The following is a 26757-nucleotide window of genomic DNA, read 5'->3' on the forward strand; positions in this document are numbered from 1 at the left end:
GTTTGTCTGGCTGTAGCTTGTTCCTCCTCTGAGCCAGTGGTTTTAGGTGTGTCAGCACTCCTGGGAGACCAGTTCTCTCCCAGCAAGATTTGGTTATGGAGAACTGTGTCACAGGGTTAGCTCCTGGGTGCTGATGGAGACAGGAAGGATCCTGTTCCTGGCTGCTCTGTGGTACCTGTGAGTCCCTCTTTTTCCAGTTATTGGAGCAAAGTGGTAGTCTCACCTATGAACTTAGCAGCACTCCTGGGAGACCAGCTCTCTCTGGGCGGGATTTGGATATGGAGGGCTGTGGGACAGTCTTAGCTCCAGGGGCACTTTTTTTTTTTTAATAGGCAGTTTTGAATGCCAAACTGTTCTTCTTTTGAAAAATGATGAAAACTGTAATTTAATAAACACATTAAACATCAATCTGTTTTGTGAGCTATATATTCTCTAGTGTTGATAAGAAGTAATTAAGCCTCTTAATGGTATAATGTTGTTAATGGAAAATTGGTAAATTTTTTAAAGGGACCAAACTGATAAAAGTTAATTTCATTACAGGTTTCTCTGGACTCCTTCTGAAGTTCTGTCTAGAAATTTGTGTTAAGTTTTTTATAAAAAGAATTTTGTTGCCACCGTCCTATCAAGATGTTTGTATCACCTTTGAAACATTCAGGAATTCATTTGTCTTCTGGGACATTGCAAACAAGAAATATGCCTCTAGATGCAGTCTTTATCGACAGCATCCCTTCAGGCACACTCACTCCTGTGAAAGACTTGATGAAGTATCAGAAGTCCTCTCTAAAACTGAATGGTCATAAAAAGAATCAGTTTTTAGAAATTACAACTTCTAACAATAAAAATGTACTTCAATCCACCATGCTATCGGAAGATAACCTTTCAAACCACTCTCCTGATGTCAGTGTTATAAAACCCAATGTGGATATGATTTATGAATCACCAGGAAAAATCTTTCAAAGAATGAAAGAAAAAGTACAGTCTGACAAACAAGAACAACCATCAAGGAACCTGTTGGGATCACCAAAATGTGAACATAATAAAGTCTTTCCTCCTGACAGAGGCAAGAAAACTCGGCTGCAACATACCTATATCTGTGAGGAAAAAAAAATATCATTCCAATCCAATAACTCTTCATTGGGAGGTTAGTTTGATTATCTAAGGGTTTGAAATGTCTTTTTAACTGTTTAATGTGTCAGTTTTAAGATTTTGTTTATAATAATGAACAGAGTACTAAAATGTCTTCTCAAATTCCAGTGAAAGTAATTTTTGTGGTACCACAGAAGAGAGAGAACTGCAGACATGGTATCAAATTCCAACACTGGGGAGGCATGTAGTCTAGATTGGCCTCAGGTTTGAAAGTCTCCTGAGTACTGGGATTACAGGAATATATATCATGTTGCATTACTTGATATGTGTATAAATACATTTTGTATGTGTATGAATACAACACATTATTGATATGTATCTATCATGGAGTATGTATATAAATATATACTTTGTGTGTATAGGAGTGTGAGAATTAGTAGTAGGATTTAAGAGCAAATAAGTTCCTGTCTTTGAGATTCTGATGACTCCTTGTCTGGTGTGCACACATAGAAATGATCTTTTTCTTCTCTGGCACACATTTTAAGTGTTAATTCTCTTTATATATCAAAAAAGCTCACTTCTGTATTTAAAATGGATTAAATGGAAAGACTTAGAATATAAATACAAATAATACTGCCAGCCCTTATTTATCTAATCGACAAACTTTCATTTCTTTAAAGGCCTGATCATTATGTTGAAAGCTGGGCGTGGTGATCTATTCCTGTAATCCTAGTATTCAGTAGTATTGTAGAGGCCAATCCTGACTACATAATGAGGCCCTACTGACAAAAGGTCAAAGGGATATAAATTTTTGTTGAATTTGTAATTATGTCTTTGAATTTTCAAGGATAGATTCAAACTCATTAATTGTGTGTTTATGCCCTTAGTCAGAATCACCTGATAGTACCTGTGGTCAGCCACTTAGGACTTTGGCATTCTCTGGTACACAGTAGGGTGGAATGTGTTGTTAATCCAAAATCTGAGTAAAGCAGATAGCTCCCATGGCTTTTGAGGACTATATTCTAGTCTTTGGTGCTGCTTGTACTAGGAGGAATCACAGCTCAAGACTGTTTACAGAGGCTTAATAGTATGCTTTTGTCTTGAAAAGACAAATTATAATTTGGAAATCGTTAATGTTTTTTCCCTTCTCTCAGTAAGTATAGAAGCTGAAATGAAGGCAAAAGGAGATAGTAAAGGGAAACGTTTTTAAATTAATTTATTTCCATTTTATGAGCATTGGTGTTTTGCCTATATGCATGTCTGTGTGAAGGTTTCAGATCTTGGAGTTAAAGACAGTTGTGAGCTGCCATGTGAGTGCTGGGATTTGAGCCTCGGTCCTCTGAAAAAGCAGTCAGTGCCTTCAACCACTGAGCCATCTCTCCAGCTAACACAATTCCCTCTTTGTCCCCCCACTGCTCAACCTGACCCCCACCCCTCAACAGGGTTTCTCTGTGTCGCCCTGGCTGTCCTGGAGCTTCAGGCTGGCCTCCAGCTCACAGAGCTCTGCCCGCCTTGCCTCCTGAGTACTATGGTTAAAAGCCTGGCTAAAGGGAACTTTTTATGTCACTGTTATTTATTATGAAAGCATACTATACTGGTCTGAAGACCTTTTCCTCCGTTTCTAAAGTGCCAACCTACAAGTTACCCTAGAATCATCAAGCATTTCCAGTGTCTTAGTAATTGTTCTTTTCCTGGGAAATGACACCATGATCATGGCAACTCTTATAAAAGAAAGCATGTAAGTGGGAGCTTGCTTATAGCTCAGAGGCGTAGTCCACCATCACCATGGTAGGGAAGCAGGGTGGCATTCAGGCAGGCTCTGAAGCAGGAGCCAAGATCCACGTCCTGATCCACAGAGAAAGAGAGAGGGGGTGGAGGAGGTGAAGGGAGGGAGAGGGAGAGGGGGAGGGGAGGGGGGAGGGGGAGAGGGAGAGGGAGAGAGAGAGGGATAGCGAGAGGGAGAGGGACAGGGAGAGGGACAGGGACAGGGACAGGGACAGGGAGAGATTCAGGCAGAGAGGCTTCAAAACCTTAAAGCCTACCCCCAGGGATATACTTTCTCCAACTACGCCATACCTTCTAATCATTTCAAATAGTGCCATTCCCTGGTGACTAAGCCTTCAAATAGATGAGCTTATGGGGGTGGGAGGGTCATTCATATTCAAATCATCACACCCAGCAAACAAAAGATTCAACAGCAGCAGTAAAAGAAAGTGGAAAGGTACAATTTAAGTTGTGGTAGACTCTTGTGTGTTGTTGTTTTGTTATGTTTGCAGTTGTCATTTTTTTTTTTTTTTTTTTTTTTTTTGCCAGTTACTTCAAAGTAGTTTTAAATGTTCTAGGTAGTTTCCAGTGGGCAATAAGAACTAACTTTGTACCCTTTGTACCTTTAGTTATAAGAGTGGGTGTGGTGATATATACTTTTAATCTCATCAGTCAGGAGGCAGAGAGGTAGGTTTGATGCTAACCAAGGCTATATAGAAAGATTGTCTTAAAACAAAACCAAAAACTAAAGACACTTAAATTGAACTTGAGGGTGGATTATTCTTAATGTGGTATCTTTTTAATATAAGCAGTTTAAAACTTTTAATTTCCATAGAACCTTTCTATAATTTTTTGTTGTTGTTAATTGTTTTTTACTTTTGGCAGATCCTCTAATTCTGAACCAAGAACAAAAAAATGTTTCAGCTTCATGCATTTCAAGCAAAGCATTAACTAGAGCCCAGTTTGGCAAACAAGTTCTTCATTCAAAAGGGAGGCCTGTGAAAACCACTGTGTCCAAAAAGAACACATTTGCTTTGGAAGGCGTTAATTCTACTTATGAAAAGTTTGAAAATACTGATATGAACACCATTAGTACTATTTGTGTTCCTGTTAAGAATCATAGCCAGTCTATTACTTCTGATAATGATGTGACAACAAAAAGGACTAAAAAAGAGGATATTACAGAAGAAAATGAAGAAATGATGTCTAGAAGGACTATTCTTCAAGATCCCATGAAGAATACATCTAAAGTTAAACGTGTGAGTCCAAGACTTAATTTAACACTATCTGACCAGTCTCAAAGAAAACTTACAAAGCTTGAAACTGTTATAAGTGAAGTAAAACAATATCAGGTAGGGAGACATTCAAGGCAAGTATTTATTCTGTTTTTAGTTGCCTCCTTATCTCTGTTCCTCAGAGGTTTAGACTCTCTATGCTTTATTTTTTGTTTTATTATTCATGGTAGCCACTATAAGCCTAGTGAAAAAACAGGTGAGCTGAAAGTAAGGTGACTCGGTTGTTGATTCTTATCTTGCTCTATTGCTAGTTGTAAACTTTACTTATGACTAAAAGAGATGAACACTGACATTGGTCCTACTTTTATTCCGACTTTTGAGGAATTATTAACATTTGAAATAGAAAGGAATTATAACAGCTAAAAGATTGAGATTTTTCTTGATAAAACTTATATGAGATGAACAGTAAAATACTTTAAAGCATCAAACTGTGTTGCATTGAGGTACATTTTTGAAGGAAATGTATTATCAGTTCAAGAAGAAATACAAGCATGTATGAAACTTAGGCATGATCTTCCAAGACTAAACAAAGAAAAAGGACAATTAAAACAAAAGTATGTCCATTAAGTTTTAAGTGCATAGTAGTGGGTATCCAATTGAGATAGTATGTAATCCTGTCTTAGTTTTAGAAATGATGAAGTGGTTACAATTCTATAATCTCAGTTATTTGCTACAAATTGTATCATTTACAAATATTTAAAGTTTGACATAGTGATAAAAAGTTTGGATATTGACTTAAATGTATAAAATTTGAATAAAATTATTCTAAGATTTCCTAGTACTTCTTCGTCTCTACCATGCCTGTTTATATCAGTTACCATAAGAACTTTAAGCCTTCCAGAACTTAAATTCATATTTTGTATATTCCACAGCTTCTGACCTGGTCTCTCACTCATCCTCATTTCTTCATTATATGGTTCCCTCTTCAACCTGTGAGATATATTATCAATATCCTGTCATTTATATCCTATGGATATATTTCTACCCTGCTCTAACTGAAATGGGCCTTCTACAAACAACCCTTTGGTTTCTTTTTCTTTAATGATCTCTTCCCTACGTTTACTCTCTACTCGTTAGCTCATTATACGTCATTCTTGCTAGCACGTGTGCCGGATTCTCAGTGCAGAAGCATCTCATGTTACTATCATTACCCTTTTACTAATCTTTATACCTCCTGATCAATAGTTTTACATCACTAAGATCGTCTTTAGTTCATGCCATTTGCATGTCCATCATTACCAGTTTCATCCCATGCAGATTTCCATTGTCCGGTTATGACCATTATAGGTTAACTCTCAACTCTATTATTCTAGTAACTTCCAGTTGCAGAAGAAAACATTAAGCCTTTAGTTCATGAATCTCTAAACTTACTTTTTATTCCTTCTTGCTTACCCCTTTCAAGTAACTGTGCTTTTTATGCTACCTATTTAGGGCTTTTAAACTTGTTCTTTGATCAGAAAAATCTTATAAACCTGGTGGCTTATACTTCATTTTATTCAGTTCACTGCTCTAGGACTTTACTTAACTGTCTTAAAGCATCCTTGTATGCCTTTATTCATTGTAACTATGTGTTCCACCTCCTTCCGTCTTCTACTTCCTTTCATTATGTTCTCATACACAGACAATGTTGAATCTGTAAGGGCAGCCATTTTATTTCTTGTCAAATCCCCAGTGTCTATAACAGTGTGACTATTGAGCAGATGTTTTATGACAGCATATTTTTAAATAAGCAATAGAGCAAAGGATTCTAGAGGCTGAATTTGATTTGTAACCCACATATGTCACTAGCCATATATTTCAGGAAAGTTATTTAGATATATTTTTTTTTCTTTTTTTCTTTAAACTATTTATTTATTTATTATATGTAAGTACACTGTAGCTGTCTTCAGACACCCCACAAGAGGGCATCAGATATCATTGCAGATGGTTGTGAGCCACCATGTGGTTGCTGGGATTTGAACTCGTGACCTCTGGAAGTGCAGTCAGTGCTCTTAACCGCTGAGCCATCTCACCAGCCCATTTAGATATATTTTACAACTTATTTTTCTGTAAAATGGAGATGGTACTTGCCTCCTCGAATTGTAAAGATAACATGAACTAGTGAATCTAAGGCACATGGAACACGTCCTCATATTTCCTGTCACCTCCCTGTATCTGTATGTCCAATTGTGAAAGAAACAGTATTAATCCTGTTCTTCAAAACATTTTTTTTCAGTTCTAGGAATCAAACTCAGGGATTTGCAGTATACCATTGAGCTACAATTTCAGATACCTATTTATCTATATAAAAGGATAATTAAGAAATGCAATACCAAAGACTGCCCTCCCATTTTAGCATCTTTTCTTGGTTCAGTTTAAAGTTTCTTGGAAATTTGTTTTTATATAAAAATGTATACTTTTATTTAAAGTGAATGCTCACTCGTTAGTTATATTAATTTTGACTTTAGTTCCACTTAGAAACACTTCGTCTTAAATTGTTATGAACTATAAATGTTCTTACTCTCAGTGTTCATGGAAAATTTTACATTTTAATGGCATTTTACTTACACTAAAGTCACTTTCTGAGTTATTCAGCTGTTTACTTGGTAATAGAATTGAATCTTTATTGCTAGCTGTGACCTTTATAGAAACAAAGTATATATATATTTGGAGACAAGATATATGATACATTTAACATTTTCATCTCTCTAAGTTGCTGTGTTTTCTATACGATTTGGTGGTTCATTGTATATGTTAGGATTCTCCTTTTGGCTAAGCCATCTTGTATGAGTATTTAAAATGCAGATCCTTCTGTATTACAGGCAAACCATATAGTACAACTTCAGTTAAGTTTCTGTATTTTTTTCTTTCTTTCAATACTATAGTTTTAACAATTGGTACTTTAAATGGGCTGATTCCTGTATAGATGGCTACTAAGAAATCAGTAATATTACATAGAGCTTTTCTTGTAATTCACATTTTCTAATGCTAAATGCTAACTGTAATACTATATTCAAGTAGTACAAGAAATATATATATATATTTTTTTATGATTGATTAGGTAGTCCACCTACAGGAATGGATGATTAAAGTCATCAATAATAATACTGCTATATGTGTAGAAGGAAAGTTGGTGTAAGTATAACATTTAAATGTTCTTTTAATAACGATTAAGTTGGCTGTATGTAAGTGATGAGTGACAAATAGCATCTTCCTATAAAACATGTTCTCATGAGGTAATAAACTGAAAGCAAAAGCAAAACATGACGTCAATCCCTTCTTAAGTTATTTGATGTAAATTACTGATCCATGAGAAGATCAAAATTATTTAAAGTTCCCAGGCAGTTACATGTTAATTGATACTTTTGGTTCTCAGAAGTGAAAGCATTGTCAGACAGTAGACTTTAACTCTGAACTAGCTTCCCCATAGTAAACAACTCGTGCCGACACAATGTCAGTTATACTGCTCAAGGTTGAACATATAAATTCTACTGGTCTACTCTGTCTTACAGCTTTATGCCCTTTTTCATGTCTAAGATGCAGCATGGAGTGCCTTTGCAGGGTTCCCACTAGTACTGCTTACTACCAATGTTACTTGGACAAATTACTTCTACTCTATGAAGCTCAACTTTTTCATTAGCGCAATGATAATAATATGATTAATGTTATTATAATTATTATTTATTACTATTTATTAATATTATTTAATACTAATATGATAATAAGGCTTTTGATTTGAGAGTGTATCATGTAGCCTAGGCTGGCCTTGGGTATTATAAGTACTATGTGTAGGTAAAAACATTTGCCTATGTATTTATATTTTTAAAAAGATGAAAAAAAACCTTTAAAATGAAATAGATCTACTTGACATTTTTGATCATGAAGCATGAGGGAGGAAGTTAGGTGCACATGTAATCGATGATCTCAGGTGGTTGGGGGATGTCCAAGTCCAAGGCTGTCTTGGGTAACATAGTAAGATGCAGGAACCAGCAAAATGGCTCAAGGGCAGAGCCTGCTGCAAGGCTGTACAGCCTTAGTTTGGTCCCCGGGCCCCATATGTTAGTAGTAAAGAACTGATTTCCAGAAGCTGCTTCTGTTCTATATGAATTCCATTGTAGACACACACAAAATAAATAATGTGGAAAAAAAATCCCAGCAAGACACCATCTGAATAAATAAAAATAACATTTCTACGAAAAGCCAACAAAAATGTGAAAAGGGCCACCAAAAATCTTTGAAGGCTTAGGAACTATTAAGCTGAAATGTCAGATGTTGCCAGCAGCACATGTTTGTTAACAGTTTTTCTTTCCTTTCCAATGCTGTATCTTATATCAGATATATAGATGGATTGACCACAGTATAGTTTTTTGGCATAGACTCTGAGGATCACATTAGCCAAGCAGTTGAATTGTGTACTGGTTAGTCCTCAGGTGTTTTGTAGTTAGATTAATAATGCTGTTATTGTTGTGGGAGCTAAGAGTACAAAATGAGTACTTGTGTTTTGGAGTGGAGGGTGACATCAAGACTGCATCTCACTGTGAAGCCCTCGTTGGCATGGAACTTAGTATGTGAATCCAGAGCAGTCTTCCTGCTTTTATGTACAAGGTGTTGAGATTACATATACCTTGCTCAAAATCAGTACTTCCTTATAAGTTTGTATGCTTCTATATGTATATACAGTTCCTGGTAAAGTGTAAATATTTTGACCTTACTAAACTTATTCTTTTTTTTTTCCCCTAGAGATGAGGCTGATATTTATTGGCATAGTAATGTAATTATAGAGCGGATTAAACACAATGAACTTAGGACCTTATCAGGCAACATTTATATATTAAAAGGACTGATAGACCAGGTTTCCATGAAAGAAGCAGGTAAATGGGCATCGTTATTAGTTAAAGCTTTCCATATCCTCTCCTCTTTCCTAAATAAATCCCAGGATCATAAATTGACCCTACCTCTTGTAATGTCCCACACAGTCATGACCTTTGTAACTCACTTCAGTGTTTGCCTAGTACTGACTCCTCATTGCAGTTCAGCTCTGCTTGTCTTATTTCACAAACAAACCCGCTGTCTGTCACAAGGCATTTCCCTATTTCTAATATTCGGATTCCATTTTACCACATGGCTCATCCCCTCAGGTTCCCATGACCTGTCCTTCTATTTCAGTAGAATTTCCCTGACTACCTCCTTTTGAAATTGCTGTCCTTTCCTTTTCTCCCATGAATATGTTTAACTACTTTTTCTGATATCAGTCTAGCAAAGAATTTTATTTCCTGGGTTTGCTTTTTCTCGTATATACTAGAAATTCAGTGTGTAATGATGGGGATCTTTATTTTCTTAACTGTTGGGTCCTCAGTACTCCATTAGTACTTAGAATATAGTAAACCAGAAGTACACATTTCTTGACTGATAGTGAGTTAGAGAGACCTCTTTAAAAGTCTAGGCTTTTGAATAATTTCATTTTCTTATTTTTAAATTAAAATAATTTTATATTTATTTTGCTCATTGTTACACAGGATATCCCTCTATTTTTACAAGAAAATTTCTGTTTGGATTTCCCAAAGATTGGAAGAAATACATTGATAATTTTCTAGAACAATTAAGGTAAACTATCTACATTTTTAAAAATCAGCTTTATCAAGGTGTAAGTTATAATTCCTAAAATGCAATCATTTTAGATACAAAATATAATGTGCCTTTTCAATTGTATATGTTTATGTAACCAGTGTAAAGTGGTTTTTAGTTTGCTGAGTTTTTGTGTTTGTGTGGTAGTTTTGATGATTTTTGTGATCTTAGGAGTTGTATAAATTAATTCTAATAAACCTTTATTAGAATTTCTGTCATTTTGAGTAAATTCAAAAAGAAAATAAAATTGGAGACACATTTCTAAGGAGAATTCATCAATTGCCTACCTTTTGAATGATGTGTAGCTGTTAAATATTGGACTGAGGTTCTTGATTCATTTTTCTCTATTAATTTTCAGTAGTTCTTGAGTACCTACTAGGTACTCATTACAAGGGGTAGGGTCAATGAAAGAAAAACTATTAATTCTTGTTCTTCAGGAGCTAGTAAGAGATAGAGAGCTTTCAACTTGACCAGGTCACTTATAATAGGAATTGGTGACTGTTTCTTCCCGAAAAGTACCAGATGATAGTTTTCTGGACATGTTGCTTCTTTTCTCAACAATTTACCTCTGTCTTTTCAATAGAAAAGCAGCTGTAGGTAGTGTAAATTGAATGAGCATGTCTGTGTCTCAGTAAATCTTACTTATAAAAATAGACCACTTCCCAATAGAAAGTACTTGTTTTGAGAAGGGTCTCATGTACCAGGTTATCCTCACTATGTAGCCCAGTCTGCTCTTGAACTCTTTGATTATTATCCTATTTGTGAGTTGAGCTAGCGCTCTTTCTCTCTCTCTCTCTCTCTCTCAATTTTGAGAACCAATATTTGAGAAAACAATAATACAATTGTTTTAGGGCTAAAGAAAAGAACAAGAGTGAGACCAGACAGAAAACTGCAAGATCCCAAAATAAACAAAAATGGATAAAAAATGATGCAGAAGATAAACAAACAGATGTCCTCCGAAAGGCCAGCATCACTTACGACCTTAATGGTGATGGCTTAGGTAGGTTTGAATTTTTCTTTGTTGCTGCAGTGGTAGAGTCTTACATAACCTTAACACTGTGTATAGTATGTGGCGTGTGGTGTGGTGTTTTTTGACTGATTAGGACCTTAAAATTCCTTCTTTTTTATTCTAAGGTGACTGCATTGCAGACTCTGCTTCAACGGTCTTTTTATCTCATGGAGTAAATCCTTAATCACAGTCCCAAACCCCTGATAAATACATTAATGAAAGCTTATGTTTAGACGACCAGCAGTCTTGTGGTAGAGACTAGTGCTATTTGACTTTATGGAGGACATTGCAGATACACTTGAGTAGCAGGTGCTGTAGAGGTTGGTGGAACTGTTCTACGTCAGCTCTTTTTAACGTTGCAATCCGCATCTCACACTGCCCCACTTTCACAAATTCTGTATGAAAATGATAGAAGTTACTGACATCCTTTGTGTATGTTTCTTGGATCTTCCCTTGACTTAGTAGCTAAGATGTGTACAGATTGCTAAATTTTCTGAGACTTGCACGTTGTTTTTGCTGACGCTGTGGCAAACCTGACCATGTGGTAAATGCTGACCATGTTAGATGTACATATACTGCAGCTCTCTCTAATGCTGTTATGTCATTTCAACTCCCTTTCTCTTGGAAATTTATATATCTTTTTTAGTTCAAAGAAAGCAATAATTTGTGATTGCAGAAATTTCACTTACCAAAACTTTAGTTCTTTCTCAATCCTTCCTTTTTACAAAAGTCATCAATTTTTCTTAAGTTTTGCCGGTTGCTTATTATCATTTCTAGGACATTTTGAATCTTCTAGAATCCTGGGATTACTATTACTTGCTATTACCTCCACACCACTGCCTTTTTTACTCATAAATGAAAAATAACCCTGGGCTGCTTTTTAGAAAAGTGATCTGCATTGTAACTATGATGGTTGCAAATGTTACAGAAAACGTGTGATAAGTTGGATGGAACACAAATTTAAAAGGGAGAGTTTGTTAAACTACTTAATATGCTATCTAGGCACATATGAAATACCAATCCATTATGAACATGGCTTTATGCTAGAAATTTAGGGATGAATAAGGCTTGGCATCTCCTTTTAGTAAATGCTGTGTACGGTATATACTATATTATAATTGTATTTTTTTCCTAAGATGATGCATTGTATCTTTTGTTTTATGATACTTTTAGATAATTATTTTATGAAGTTTTAGGTATTATCACAGGTTTTGATCAATGATATTTTAATGATTATTTTTGTTGTCATCCGTATATTTTTATACTCTCTATGAGAAAATAACAAAAACTACTGCTAGAAAGATGACTCAGTGGCCGAGAGCATGGGTTGTTCTTGCTGAGACCCTGCTTTTGTTCAGTTCCCATCACCCTTACTAAGCAGCTCACAGATGCCTGAGTCTCTACCTCCAGGGAGTCCTGGAGTTTCTGGCCTCTGCAGTCATTACATGGGCACAAATACACACACACACACACACACACACACACACACACACACACAAACTCACAAACACAGTTAAAGGTAAAAAAAAAAAAAGCAACCTTTAACTATGCGTAATGTTAAACAATAAGGTTATATAAATAACCTTAAAATGCCAACCCATGATCCTTTAAGATAGCGTGATTGTATTTTAATTATCTAACATGTAGTTTTTCATATTTACTGCTGTGACCATCATATCATAGTATTGCAGTTTAAAAATTGTCTTTGCTATAGTATAAGCATGTTACAAAGGATTTATTAGACTATCAGCCTCCCATACTCTACAGTAATCTCCAGGGTTAGGCCCAGCCATGTTGTGTCTTACAGTTCTTAAGAGAGTAATAAAATGCCTTTAAGTATTCTGGCACATACTTGTAATCCTAGCACTTAGGAGAATGAAGCAGGAATTAAAATTTGGACTTTAAGGTCAGCCTGGTCTATAGGATAAAACCCAATCTCAAAAAGCAATAATAACAACTCAAAAATAGTGTCAAAAAATTTAGTTATACATTGAAGAATATAAACTAACTGAAACATAATTTCATACACATAATGAAATAAGAGAAATAACCACTAGCTTTTTATTTTGTTGATGTGCAGTTAGGTTGTACAGGATGTGTGAATTCATACAATTATTTATACTATATACTATTCTGTTTTTAGATATAACAATAGGTTCAACGCAGGTATAAACAATATGATTGTACTTTTTTATGATAATAAAGGTGATTTGAACTGAATCATACTTTGGGAGAATGGTCTGTGGTACAAAAATTATTTTATTATAATCGAATTACAATGAATAGAATATATATGACATTTCATTATACAGATTGTTTTTCTCATAGTTCTTTAATGTGGAAAAGTTGTATATCTTTTTGTCCTTCCATTTTTTTTCTCCTTCTTTGCCCCTCCTTCTTTTAAACTCTTTTTTTATTCCTTTATTTTCTTTTTTTCTTTCTATCCATTCCCCACCCCCCTTCCTGAGATAGTCTCTTTATACTGTCAGCACGCCATCTTCCTTAGTCTCCGGGATGTTGAGAATATAGGCATGGATCATCATACTCTGTTGAAAACCAGCTAATCTTTTATGAAATTATTTAATGTTCCATCTTTGAATTCACAGAAATGAAGAAAAATGAAAACAGTAAGTTTTCAGGAGCTGCAGAAATAAACACCAGATACAACAATTGTCAAAATAAGCCACAGTTAAGGTTCCCACATAAGCAAGTAAGTTACTCTGTTTGTCTTAGTTAAGGTTTCAGTACTGTGAAGAGACACCATTGTTCCAAGCTTCAGAGTCCAAGTTTCAGAGGTTCAGTCCATTATCATGGTAGAAAGCATGTCATTGTTTAGGCAGACTTGGTGCTGGAGAAGAAGCCAAGAGTTTCTGCATCTTGGTCTGGAGGTGTCAGAAGGATAGTGTCTTGTGCAGGCAGCCAGGAGAGGACTCTCTTTCACACTGGGTAGAACTTGAGAATAGAGACTTCAAAGGTCATGCCCATGGTGATGCCCCAGCTTCATGACCCAACTCTGTCTACCTCTATTCTCCCCATTTATTTAACCAGTCAGAGAATAAAGTTTACATAACGTTTGGTGTGTGTGAGAATATGCTTGTCAGAGGCAACCAGATCTTGGTGTTCAGAAGTAAGCATTTGAGTACATAGCAACAGACTGACCCCCAACATTTCCCTTTTTGTCTACCTAAAAAGGCCCTTTCTCTTATAATAATAAACAATCATAAAAGCAAGTAAGAAACAATTAGGTAAGAGTTAAATTTATAAAGTCCAGTCCATCTGTATTTGGCAACTTTGGATAAAGTTTTCTATTATCTTATCTTGGTGAGTTTAGAGTTATGTACTTAAATCTTTTTTTTTTTTATCATTACTTGCATTACCAACATAAAACATCTTTTAAAATCCTAATCAACTTAAGTTTAATTGTGAGGGTATAAGTATCTAGTCGTCAACCCCATCAGAGACATGAGAAGGAATAAATATTACCTGAGTATGCAGAAAGTACAGAGCAAGCAGTTTCCAAAATTATACAAATGACAGAAAAATTGGTTGTCGGGACAATCCCCCAGAATTGGCTCTAAAATCCTGAAACATCATCCATCTTTAGCCTTTTGGCCCAGAATATCTGACAAACTTTTCTGTGGAGCAGGAATTATGAAGGGCTAGCCTATGGTATGCTTGCAAAACTTGGCAGTTGACTTCCTTGCATCCATGTTTTACATTTTAGACAGCATTTTGTCTATTTTAAGCAAGAGAGTTTGTAAGTAATTTGTTTTAAAATAATAATAATAAATTCCTTGAATCACATATTCTGTAAGTCTCTGAGGGTTTTTTTTTTTAAAGACTATCTATACATAGCATATCTGAGTAGGCAAACTTTGTTTCTAGCTATTTGTTATCTGTTCAACTTGGAAACAATTTTGTTATAAACTAGACTAATGTCTGATGTGACTGTGAGTTTGATTGTCTGACTCTTAACTTGCATTTCCTAATTATCCTAAACAATTTGTAGTAGCAACTTTCAAAGGGACTAGAACTTTACATTATTAAGAATCATGTAGGTACAAATACCTCAAATAAGAGTTGAAAACATGGTTTGTTGTACTGAAAATAGACTGAATTTTTGCATCAATGTAACAAAGATCTATACCAATGTAACAAAATGTAACCTTAATGTGTATCAATATATAAAGATCTATACCAATGTAAGATTAGTTTTGATTTAAGAGTAGATTTAGCTGGACAGTGGTGGCGCACGCCTTTAATCCCAGCACTTGGGAGGCAGAGGCAGAGGCAGGCGGATTTCTGAGTTTGAGGCCAGCCTGGTCTACAGAGTGAGTTCCAGGACAGCCCGGGCTACACAGAGAAACCCTGTCTCGAAAAACCAAAAAAAAAAAAAAAAAAGAGTACATTTAATAATCTACCTCCTTTTCTTATTATTTCTATAATATTCCTATATTGCCCCCTTTTTTTTCAATCCCTCTCTCCCTACATAAGAAAAATAAGGATAGAGAAAAGAAAAGGAAAGAAATCCCTGAGTCTAACCTCCTATACCTCTTTACTAGTAATGTGCTTTATATTATTATGAATAAAAATTGCTTCATTTCTTTGGGTACCTTTAGGGTTACTTCTTATAGGTAATATAGTTTGGTTATATGCCTTAGCTTGTTGCCAAGTAATAGAAAACTCTTTCTTTAAACCTTTGCTTTTAATTTTAACATGGTGTTTCTTAAATGATATAGCTTCTAGCACATTTCCTATCAATAGCTGATCAATTTTATCATTAACTTGTGCCAGAGGACCTGGCAGATTCATATGGAATCTGATATGTGTTGTATACAATGAATAATTTCTATTTCTAATCACTTGTTGTTTAATAAACAGTGAAGTTAATTTGGAATCATTCTGAATAAGTTTAGGAGTTTCTATATGCAAAACAACTCTTTCAGTATATTGAGAGTCAGTTATGATATCCTGAGATTCTTGAAAATCTAATAACACCACTAGAATTGCATATAATTATATTTTTAACTGAATCATAAGGACTGTTAGCTTCCTTACTCATAATTTCTGACTTATATCCTAGCTTTCCCAATTTATTTGCATCAGTATAAAATGTAAGGACTCCAGAAATTGGTGTCCCTGTTGTTATGCAGGGAGAATCCAGTTAGTTCTTTTTATAAACTGGAGCCCCATGCTTTTTGTGTATTTGTTGTTCATTTCTCCCCCTAAAATTATTGCAAGAGTTTGTCAATGGTCATTTTCTGCTCATAATCATTCATAGAAACCACAATCTTAGCTGGATTTATTCCGGCTAATTGACATAACGATAAATTATGGTTTGAGAAAGTTGTTTACGAATTATTTCCAATGGCTATTGTACAAAATAGTGGCATAAGGTAGAGTCTTTCAACATTTCTGTGGCAAGACTCTTGTTTTTGTTTTTTGTTTTTTGTTTTTAAATTTTTGTTTTCATTTTGTACCTTTGTTTGGCATTGGTGTACTTTTTTTTTGACATTGAACAGCTAAATGTGGTCATTGTGAAAGCAAATCTTTATCTTGTTCTTATAAAGTAATTGTGAAAGAGCCAAGTTTTAAATCAATTACTATGGCCTTTCTATAGGTAACAAAGAAGCTAATGAGATCCCAGGCTGTAAGGAACCCATTGGCTGAATACTTTTTTTAATTGCTCTCAGATCTGTCAACATCTTCTATTTGCCAAATTTCTTTTTAATGACAAATATAGGAGAATTCCAAAGTTGAACCTCCAACTGCTCTTAGACCAGCTCTTTGAGTTCCTGTAATTTTTTCTTTATCATAGACCTCTCCTCAATCTAAACAGGTTAGTCAGTTAACCACCTTAGTGGTTAGGCTGTTGGTTGTTTTTATCAGGCTCCCCCAACTAAAGAAGAGTCAGCCTGTGTTGTATTGTCTTAATGAACAGCCTATATTGTCTGGAACTGTCTTTGATTACATTTTTTAATTTTATCAGAAGCCTCACCCATCTAGTGCTTTGTTCTTGAAGTTGGAGTGATGTTAATCTGTGTTTTTCATTGCTATAAAAGATCTCTTACCCATAAGTTTATGGCTGTATTAGCCACATATGGCCTTAATTTTCTTATTTGACCTTCTAAGGCTTATATACAATCAAGCCATCTGATACTTTGATTTACCGAGGATAAAAAGTTCCAACCTTTTAAAATTGAATATCTATCTTTTGAAGAAGCCAGTTTGGGGGCCAGGATTTTGGAGAGACTATAGTTACATTAGCTTCATTGTCTACTATTCCTTAAATTTAAATATTACTTACAAATAACTTTACTTTGGGCCTCTGATTATTTATTGAAGTTTGTGAAAATATTTATTTTTTGGTCCCTAGTGGGTTTATTTTTTTTCTACTTAAAGGAGTTGTTCTAACCTCGTTTAATTGTTTTATGTTTGTGATGTGTGGCATTGTGGCCTATGAGAGGCCCCCCGGGCATTTTTTGATAAGGGGTTACCTCATTTGCCTATTATACATTTATTAGTCCAATGTTGGCCTTTGCCACATCTTTTGCATAAACTAGACCAACTTCTCTGCCTTAGTTAGGCTTTTATTGCTGAAAAGAGACACCACGACCAAGGCAACTATTATAAATGAAAACATTTAATTGAAGCTGGCTTACAGTTTCAGAGGTTCAATCCATAATAATCATGGTGGGAAGTATGACATGGTGGTAGCAGACTTGGTGATGGGGGAGCCAAAAGTTTTACATCTTGATACAAAGGTAGCCAGGATGCTGTCTTCTGCAGCCAGCCAGGAGGAGGCTCCTTCTGAACTGAGCACAGCTTGAACATTAAGACCTCAAAGCCCACCCCTACAGGACACACTTTGTCCAATAAGGCCACACCTTTTGATAGTGACACTTACCATGGGCCAAGTATATTTAATCCACCACACTATTCAGGTGTGTTAGTTGGATAATGTACTGATGTTTAGGAATGAAATGTGGTACCCGAAAAGTTTCAGGACTGCATCAAAGGATGCAAATTCTTTTTGGTGAGTATGATTTAGAATTGTTGAAAGTGTTGTTGAAGTTAAATATGTATTTGTAATAGGGATTATATGTTTAATAAATGATAAAGAATAAAAAATATAGGGATGAGCATGCACTTCTGCTGTTAGAGTATTTGCTGTGTGTGAGAGATGCACAGTATTCCTGAAATTTAAGGTATGTAATTTGCATAAATGTCTATAGGATAAAATTTCAATAATTTTTATGCCTCTTAAATGACTAGATGAGATGTAAGTATTTGTTAGAGCTGCCTGCAGTCAAAGAGCCACACATCTCTAGACAGGAGGGACATTTTTGTGTCTTTTTCTTTTGAGAGCCTCTTAACTGCATTTTGGGAAAATAATCTATTAAATTTAACTTTAATTCCCATAGGTATGTTTATTGCTTCTTTGTTTTAAAATTTACATATTTTTATTTATTTATTTATTTGGCGAGGGGACATGTATATGTTACCTGAAACATGTGGCAGGCAGAGCTAGACTTACACAGTCAGTTGTTATCTTTCATCATGTGAGTTCTGAGGATCTTTTCTTGCTGAGCCGTCTGTGCATGCACTCACCTCTCCAGCCCATAGAGATTTTTATTCTGTTGCAACTATAAATAAATGGTACTTATTTTCCATTTTTTAATAAAAATATACAGGCAATAATAATAAAACTAGAGTAAAGCTATGTAGAGTAAAGCCTTAAATAAAGCATATAAAAATACTTGAAAAACTACAGATATGGGCTGGAGAGATGGCTTAGTGACTGAGAGTGCTTTTTGGTTTTCCAGAGGACCATAGTTGAGTTTCCAGAACCTGTAGTTAGCTCACAGTTGTCTAACTCCAGCTTCAGAGGGCCTCTATTGTACACTCTTAGACACATGGCATGGACTCAGGTACATAGGTTACACATAGTTTAAAAACTAAATACTTTTTAAAAAGTAAACCTGCAAATAATCAAAGACTTTTGTAGGATCATGCAGCAGTATGTAGTACTTGTAAAGTTGCATTCTAATAGGAATTTCTGAATGTTCCGTCAGTGGAATTCGCAGAGTAGTAAGTACATAGACATTTTTTTATACTTGATTAATGCTATGTAATTGCCCAAGATAACGTCTAGATTGTAGTTGTTAAAAATATAGTGTTTGTTTTGAAGGAATTAACTGGAAAGAAAAATTGCAGAAAATTTTCTTCAGAAAGCTTTGAAAATTGCGAAGAGATCAATGAAACGAAAATTCAAAGTCAGAAACCAGGTAATATCTTCAGTGATTATGTAATGACTAGGAAAATAACTGCTTAAAATATTTTTTACTATAATGTACTTTTTAAGTTTCTGGATATACAATGAAAAATATGTTTATGATTTAAAGTAGTTATTTATACATAGAATGGTTATTTAATGAAATAACCTGTTACTTTAAGTATAATACTATTTACAGGTTTGGCTTTAATGTGATCCCTAATAACTTTGTTTCACAAAGTTTTATATTACTTCATATGTGCTCATATGAATGTTTCCTTTTATGAAATTAATGCCATAATTAAGGTTTGATAAGTGTTGAATTTCAGAGTAATTAAAGTCTTGTGTACCAAAATTAAAGTATTTTTTGTCTAAATATTAACAAGTTCAAGATTTCATGTCATGATAAATCCATGGGCCTAGTGGTATTTTTTACTAAAACTGAAAAATAAAAATGAGAACAGTCATCAAAAAAAGTGGGAAGAATTCAGTACTTCTGTGATTTAAAGTACCTAAAGAAGGCTGGATGGTTATTAAGATTATTAAATAAAGTAGAATGACAAAAACCATTCTCATTAGAAATATTTTGTTCAAAATGAGAATGTTCAAATTTTTAAAATTTTTAAAATTTGATTTATGTAAGGAATTACAAGAAATATTTTGTAAATGTATGATTTCTGTGAAAAATATTGTGGAGACTTTTTTTTGGGTCTCTTTTCATTAGGATAGTTGTACTAATCAAATAAATTACTGATACATTATAATTTTGAAGTTTTCCCATCATTATTAACTGTTAACCTTTCCATTTTGGGTTTATCTTTTATGGCATGATATGTGTACATAACTGCAGTATTTTATCCTGATGGTGTAGTGACTTGCAATTCATAAATGTCTTAGTTACTGTTCTATTTCAGTGAAGAAACACCATGGTGAAGGCAGCATGTCCCTGGGGGCTTTCTTATAATCTGTGGCTACCGTGATAGTAGGTAGGGATGGTGCAGGAGCAATAGCTGATGGCTCACGTGTGACCCAAAAGCGTGAGACAGAGAGCTAACTGGTGATGGCATGGGTTTTAAAACCTCCAAGCCTTCTCCTCAGGGACATAGCCTCCTACATACTGTACGGTCAGCTTCCTAGTCCTTCCTGAACAGTCCCACTAACTTGGGCCCAAGGGTTCACAGCACAACAATGAACATAAATAGGAGTTAAGACAGTTAGAGTTTCAGGTGGACTTGCTTCTGGATTCTCCATTTTCGATCAGACATGCTGATCTCATTTGCTTTCTTCACCTATGTGTAAGATGATTGAATAGATATCAAGTTCTGTAGCTTTAGTTATTTCCCATGGTAATTCTTGGAAATTGGAGAGATTTCAAAGATGTGCTGCTTTGGCTACATTGAGGATCAGAGTAGAGCTGTGTGGACAGAGTGTCACAGTTTCCTAATGACATCCCTAACTAGACAACATGGCTGCTATGGTTAATGACCCTAGTGGATTTCTTATGTCTTCTAACTATTTTATGTCTTGAGAATTGATTGTTAAAACATTTGTTTAATATCTACTAATTCTTGAGTGTCTACACTAACATCAGAACAAAGAAAGTTTATGAAAATTAAGTTCTGACATTAATGATTTTCTTAGTCTAACTAAAAGATAATACTGGTGTATAACTAAAATGTATGACACCAAATGGCATTTTAGAAAAAATATTGTGGGAACTTAATGGGAGAATAGGAGAGTTTGGAGATACAGTGGGCTGGAGAATGAGCTCTGAGCAAGCAGTTTAGGGTCTTGCAGATAAGTAAAGGAAAATTTTAAGGGAGAGTAAACAGTGAAAGTTCAGGCCCAAGCAATTTTGAGAAATATGAGGTCTAATACCCATAGAGTATGGTTCCAATTTGGGGTCAATAACAGACTAAAACTATATTGAAGGCCAGATAGAAAAGCTACATGTATGCCAGCCAACTAGAAAGTCATTGGCAGAATTGTATACATGTTTACATTTGAAGTGACAGTGATCTAACTAGACCAGTGCTTTGTGTAACCAACCTGTCAGGAAAAATTGTCTTCTTTTGTAAGAGTATTTTCTCCTATACTTATGACATTTTGTTTCTGATTTCCAATGAAATAAAGAGAGAACTGAGGTATTAAATGTACCCATTGATCCCTTGAACTCACTGGAACAGTCTACCCCTGACAAAGAAAGAAGACACCAGACTCTCACTCAGAAGGAAGCTTACGTTTTAATAACACCACTTAGAACCACAAAGTTGATAGAGCAAAGATGTGTGGAGCACAGTCTCTCTTTCGAAGGAGGAATAGATTTTTTCAAAGCAAAGCATCAAGAAGAAAGTGAGTCAGTTGTACAAGAAACTCCGAGTCCTACCTGTAAGTCCTTAGAGACCTTTGAACATAGCGTGGGTTATGAAGGCAGTGCCAAGGAGGACTGCAACGAATGTGACATAATCACTGTCAAACATATTCAGATACCTTGCTCGAAAAGTAAACAAATACTCACCAATGATTCTAAGAAAAAGAACAAGTTGTCCTCAAAACTGCAGAAAACTGAAAAACAAATAGATGTATCACTGTATAGCCAGTCCTCGTCACATTTGTCAAGTGAAGAGAATGAAGTAAAACCAGAAATTAAAAGTAAAACCAGAGCAAGAAATACAAAAGAAAGACTGAATCAGGAGAGAAAAACCAGAAGCAACATCACAAAAGATATCCTCCTCATTTCAGAAGCTAAAGGTGAGAGTGATTGTTCCATCACACCAAAGAGACTTAGATCTTCTGCTAAAGAATCACATTACAAATCTGATGTTAGCAAGAACTTTCTAATTGAAGTTAAGGCATCTGATACAACTAACAGGCAACTGGTAGACAGTCTACCTGGCTTAACTGATGATGGAGAATGGAACCAGCAAGAGTTACAGAAGCTTCATCGGTAAGTAGTTTTGTCTCTGGAATATCTGCAGAATGGTTACAAAACAGCAGAAATGACCTGACTTAAAGATATACTAGTGATGTTAGCAAGCTTTTCAGAAGATGTGAGTAATTATTCTGCTTGTAACTGGTGATAAATCACATTCTTTAAGAACTGAAGTTGAGTTTGGCTGGAAAGATGGCTCAGCAATTAAGAGCACTCACTGGCAGCTCTTCCACAGGACCTGAAATTGATTTCCAGCACTCACATAGTGATTTACAATCTGTAAGTCCAATTCCAGCGGATTTTATGCCTTTCAGACCTCTGCACAGATATAGGTGTAGGCAAAACACTCATACACATAAAAAGATTTTATTAAAAAAAATTGAATATAACTATAGAGACTAACAGTCGTGTGATAGCATGGAAACCAGATCATAATTGACTTATGAAGCCTACATAGGAAAATTAAAGAGATATGACAACCTATGTAGACAAATCAAGCACATTGGCAAAGGTGAGGACTAGATATCCATGTGAGATAAGTATAAGCGAGTGTGGAGACAAGGGGAGATAACTTGGTTGCTTTTTTGTCAGAAGTTGATGTAGGGTAGAGTGGTAGCTGGTGAAGTGCTGTACTCAGAAGAAAGGAAGATGTAACTGATAAAGGAGAGGCTGAGAAAGGAACATGCTGCATTTAGTGTTCTGTTCACTGTATGTCCTTAAAAGTGCTTAGCTTTGGAATACATCTCAAATCTTGTTGAAAGTTCTTTCTGAGACATTTCTGTGACACTGTACAACCTTCACTGATATTTTCAATTCCCTATATGATCCTTTTTTCAATATTTTTGAGGCAAATAATTTTTTTTTACATCCTCAAATTCTTACCTTTGTCTGCTTTCTTGCTGTGGTACGTTCCTTAGTGATCTTTTATCCTCTACAATGCTGACTTTCTTCTTTGTACAATGATCCTCAGATTCATCTATGGCCCTGAATTGTTATACTTAGATTTGTATTTACATTTAGTGAATGTAACTATATAAATCTTGCCTAAAGATATGACTACTAAAGATTGAAAGGAATATTTTTATTGATAATCATTTTTCATGCCCTTGGTAATTTTTTAAATTAATTTTTTTAAACTAATTCACTCTACATCCTGCTCACTGCCCCTCTCCAGGTCACCGCCTCCCATAGTCCTTCCCCCGCCTTCCCTTTTCTTCTAAGCTGGTGAGGACAGTGTGGGTCCCCCTGTCCCCCCAGCACAAGGTGGTTTCTTTCCCACTGAGGCGACAAGGCAGCCCAGCTAGTGGAACATATCCCACATACAGGCAGCAGGTCTATCGCCTCTGATCCAGTGTTTAGAATCTGTGCGTGGGGAGATCTAGGTGGTAAGTTTTTATTTCTGAAGATGAAGTTTTTTCCATCAAATAGATTTAAACTTGGCCATTATTGGTTAAAAAAAAATCTTAGTTGATAAATAGCTGTTCCATAGGACCATCCGTGTGCAGCCTGTTTTCTTACTGTCCCTTCATTTCAGACCTCACCTGTTTAACGCCTGAATTGTAGAAATAGCTTTGTGCTTGTCATATGTACTTTCCATCTGGGTAATCTAGCTCAAATAGCTTCATATTAGGCTTGAGAATGTCACTGAGACCCAGTTGGTGGCAGTGCACACCTTAATCCTGGCAATTGGGAAGCAGAGGCAGGTGGATCTCTGAATTCGAGGCCAGACTGGTTTACAAAGTGAGTCCCAGGACAGCCAGGTCTGTTACACATAGAAATTCTGTCTTGAGAGAGCAGGGTAGGGGTGTGGGGGAGAGGGGGAGAGCGTAACTGAGATTCTGAACTATCAGAAATTTTCACTGCATTTAATATAGCGTCATATTTTATATTCTTCTGCTTTAGGTCAAAGGCAGATCATGCTAACAGTTTTACCTTTTCTAGCTTTATCTCTCAGCATTTCCTTATAATACAAACTTTTTAATCTTACTTTATATTTTTTTTTTTAAAAATATTTATTTATTTGCTTGCTTGAGACAGGATTTCTCTGTGTAGACTTGAGTATCCTGAAACAGACAAAGCTGGCCTACTATTCTTGATCTGAGTCTCCCAAGTGCTTGGATTACAGATTTGTACCAGCATACAAAGCCCCTTCCTCCCTCCTTCCCTCTTCCTTCCTTCTACAGCTGAAAAATCTGGGATGTTACATATCACCAAACCTGGAGTAAATGTCCATGGTTTTTTTCCCCCTTTTTATAGCCTCACCTATCCTAGATTGCTAAAAGCAATCAGGAAATGGGCCTTCAGACAAACAGAAGTTTGTCCGATCTAATTCCCTTGCTTTTCTTCTTTCTTGCTAATCGAGTCTACTTGTGATCCCACAAGGCTATTACCACAGCACCTCTTAGGGTTTAGACAGACCTAAAACCCAGGTGAAGACCATTTTTATCTATCACTTCACTGCAACTGTTTCTTATCACCTGTTCTGACTTCATTACATGTGATGTCTGGTTTTTTGTGAACAAAACCCCATGCTAATCCTTGCGAGTGATATAATCCATTGATGAGCATCTGAAAAATGCATATTGCTGCCCAGTCTTTACTTAGTGAATTGAAATCTTCAATAGCTTTGTATTTTTTATTGTGTTTACACCCGAGAAGGCAGGTGTCTAGCACATCCAGTAATCACTGTAACAAGTTTATAAGAATCTGTGCCTATGAGACTATAAGCACAGTCTGACCTGCCTTAGATGATATGGGAACTAAGAGGTGAAAGAAATCAAAAGTAGCCAAAGCATGTAAGTGTGTTTCATATAGGAAGGGAGAGGGTATCCTGAGAAACCCTGAAAGGAGGCTGGAGTGAATAGAATACTGAAGGTTGAGGAAAGAGCACATGGGTGATGGACTAATGCCAATCAGAATATCACCATAAGTAAGAGTTTTAATGGCTGTGATTATATGTTAAATTTGCCTCATTATTTATCTGGAATAACTTGGAAGATAGTGATGACTTTTATTAAATGCATTAAGAATTATTTTTAATGAAAAAATTGTTCTTTTAGACAGTTATAGATTTGCCAGTAATTTTATACAGTACTAGAGAACTTGATAAAGTTGAAGTAATGTTGCCATACTAGTTAATTATCCCTAATCTGAAAGACAAAATCTAAAACTCTTTGTCCTAACAAGTAACACCAGTGGAAAATCCATACTTCACCTCCTGTGACAGTGGATCACAGAATATAAGGTACATTAAAAAGACTTTATGAAATCATCTTCTAGAGATTGGTATGGTTTAATAGTAGCATGCTTCCAAGCTATCAAAGAAACAAACCTCTGTAATTACTTTTGGTCTCTATGTATGAAAATATATATGAAATATGAATTAATTTCATGTTCTGACTGGGTCCGGGAACACTTGTCTTAAGTATATGAGGTAAGAAGTACTCACCGTGTGCCATTTTAGGGTAATTACTGAATTAGTTATCTGGCTGAACTGTCACCTTAACCACAACATAACAAGTCATGATGAGGGTATGGGGAGGTGGAAATAGTATGGTAGGCTGAAGAACAGTGACATGCAAGGGAACCTTAGAGTTTCGTTTATAAGTTGAATTGGAACCATCTTGTATTTATACTTTTGTTAGTTTTTGAGACCTAGTATTGCTATCCTTAAATTTTATCAGCTTTCTCTAGTTCAGGGATCACAGTTGTATGTCACCATGCCCAGGTTCATTTTTATTATAAGTAGTCTTAAAACATTAATTATATGTATTAGAGGGTTTCTCTGTGATAATTTATTAAACCATACCAATCTCTAGAAGATGATTTCATAAAGTCTTTTTAATGTACCTTATATTCTGTGATCCACTGTCACAGGAGGTTTATGCACCTGTCATGCATTGATCATGCGCACTCACACCTAATCATAAAACTAGGAAGAACTAGGAGTTTATCTCCTTGTAGAGTTAGCACTAGTAATACTTGATAGACAATATATAGAAGTTAATATACGCCAGAATCCCCTCAGAAATGAAATCATTGACTAACTGGATTGGGGAAAAATGTTGACAGATTAGAAAAATTATCACATTTAATAGAAATAGTTTGAAGGCATTTTACTAGACATACACTGTTATATCTTCACAGTTTATTATATTGTAATAATAAAATTATGGAATGGAGAGAGATTAGTATCTTTTCTGAATAGTTACCTAGAATGATTTTAGTTTAAAAAAATCCAGCTTTGAAAATATGACTGACTCAGTATGACTCAGATTATTTTTATTGATTTGAATTTCTTGTCCTTACCTGGTTTTGGTCTGCTGCAGTGCTTTTACATCTCTTCCAAAGCACAAACCTGGCTTTTGGTCAGATGTTGCTATGGCAGTAGGTTCTCGAACTGCTGATGAGTGCCAGAAGAAATACACAGAAGAACCCAAAGGCAGAGGATCCCAAAAACATGTCTCTAAGAAAAAGCAAGCCAACTTCAAGGTCCAAAATGGTAAATCTTATTATTGTTTTCTCAGAGTGTTTAGTGCAGTAGTTCTCAACCTTCCTAATGCTGGGACTCTTTAATAAGGTTCCTCCTGTGTCGTGACCCCAGCCATATAATTATCCTTTGTTGATACTTCATAACTGTAATTTCGATACTGTTTTGAATTGTAATGTAAATGTCTGATATTCAGGATATGTGACTCTTCTGAAATCGTTGTTTGGCACCCAAGGGGCTGTGACACACGTGTTGAGAACCACTGGCTTAGTTTTTACTCATAACTGTTTACCAGTTACATGT

The 26757-nt window shown here is 35.4% G+C and overlaps 1 protein-coding gene across 1 annotated transcript in view; it reads left to right on the top strand.

Annotated features, from left to right (window-relative positions):
- Positions 1-627: 627 nt before the first annotated feature.
- The window catches only part of Mis18bp1 (MIS18 binding protein 1), a 37128-nt gene continuing 10998 nt past the window's right edge, over positions 628-26757 (top strand). Inside the window, exons 1-8 of the mRNA XM_028782482.1 lie at positions 628-1141; positions 3736-4202; positions 7186-7259; positions 8865-8995; positions 9641-9728; positions 10601-10749; positions 21167-21980; positions 26294-26466. Coding sequence (XP_028638315.1) covers positions 628-1141; positions 3736-4202; positions 7186-7259; positions 8865-8995; positions 9641-9728; positions 10601-10749; positions 21167-21980; positions 26294-26466 — 2410 coding nt within the window. The remainder of the gene's footprint in view (positions 1142-3735; positions 4203-7185; positions 7260-8864; positions 8996-9640; positions 9729-10600; positions 10750-21166; positions 21981-26293; positions 26467-26757) is intronic.

The sequence above is a fragment of the Grammomys surdaster genome, unplaced genomic scaffold (genome assembly GCF_004785775.1).
Source record: "Grammomys surdaster isolate TR1022 unplaced genomic scaffold, NIH_TR_1.0 98, whole genome shotgun sequence".
NCBI classification, from domain to species: domain Eukaryota; kingdom Metazoa; phylum Chordata; class Mammalia; order Rodentia; family Muridae; genus Grammomys; species Grammomys surdaster.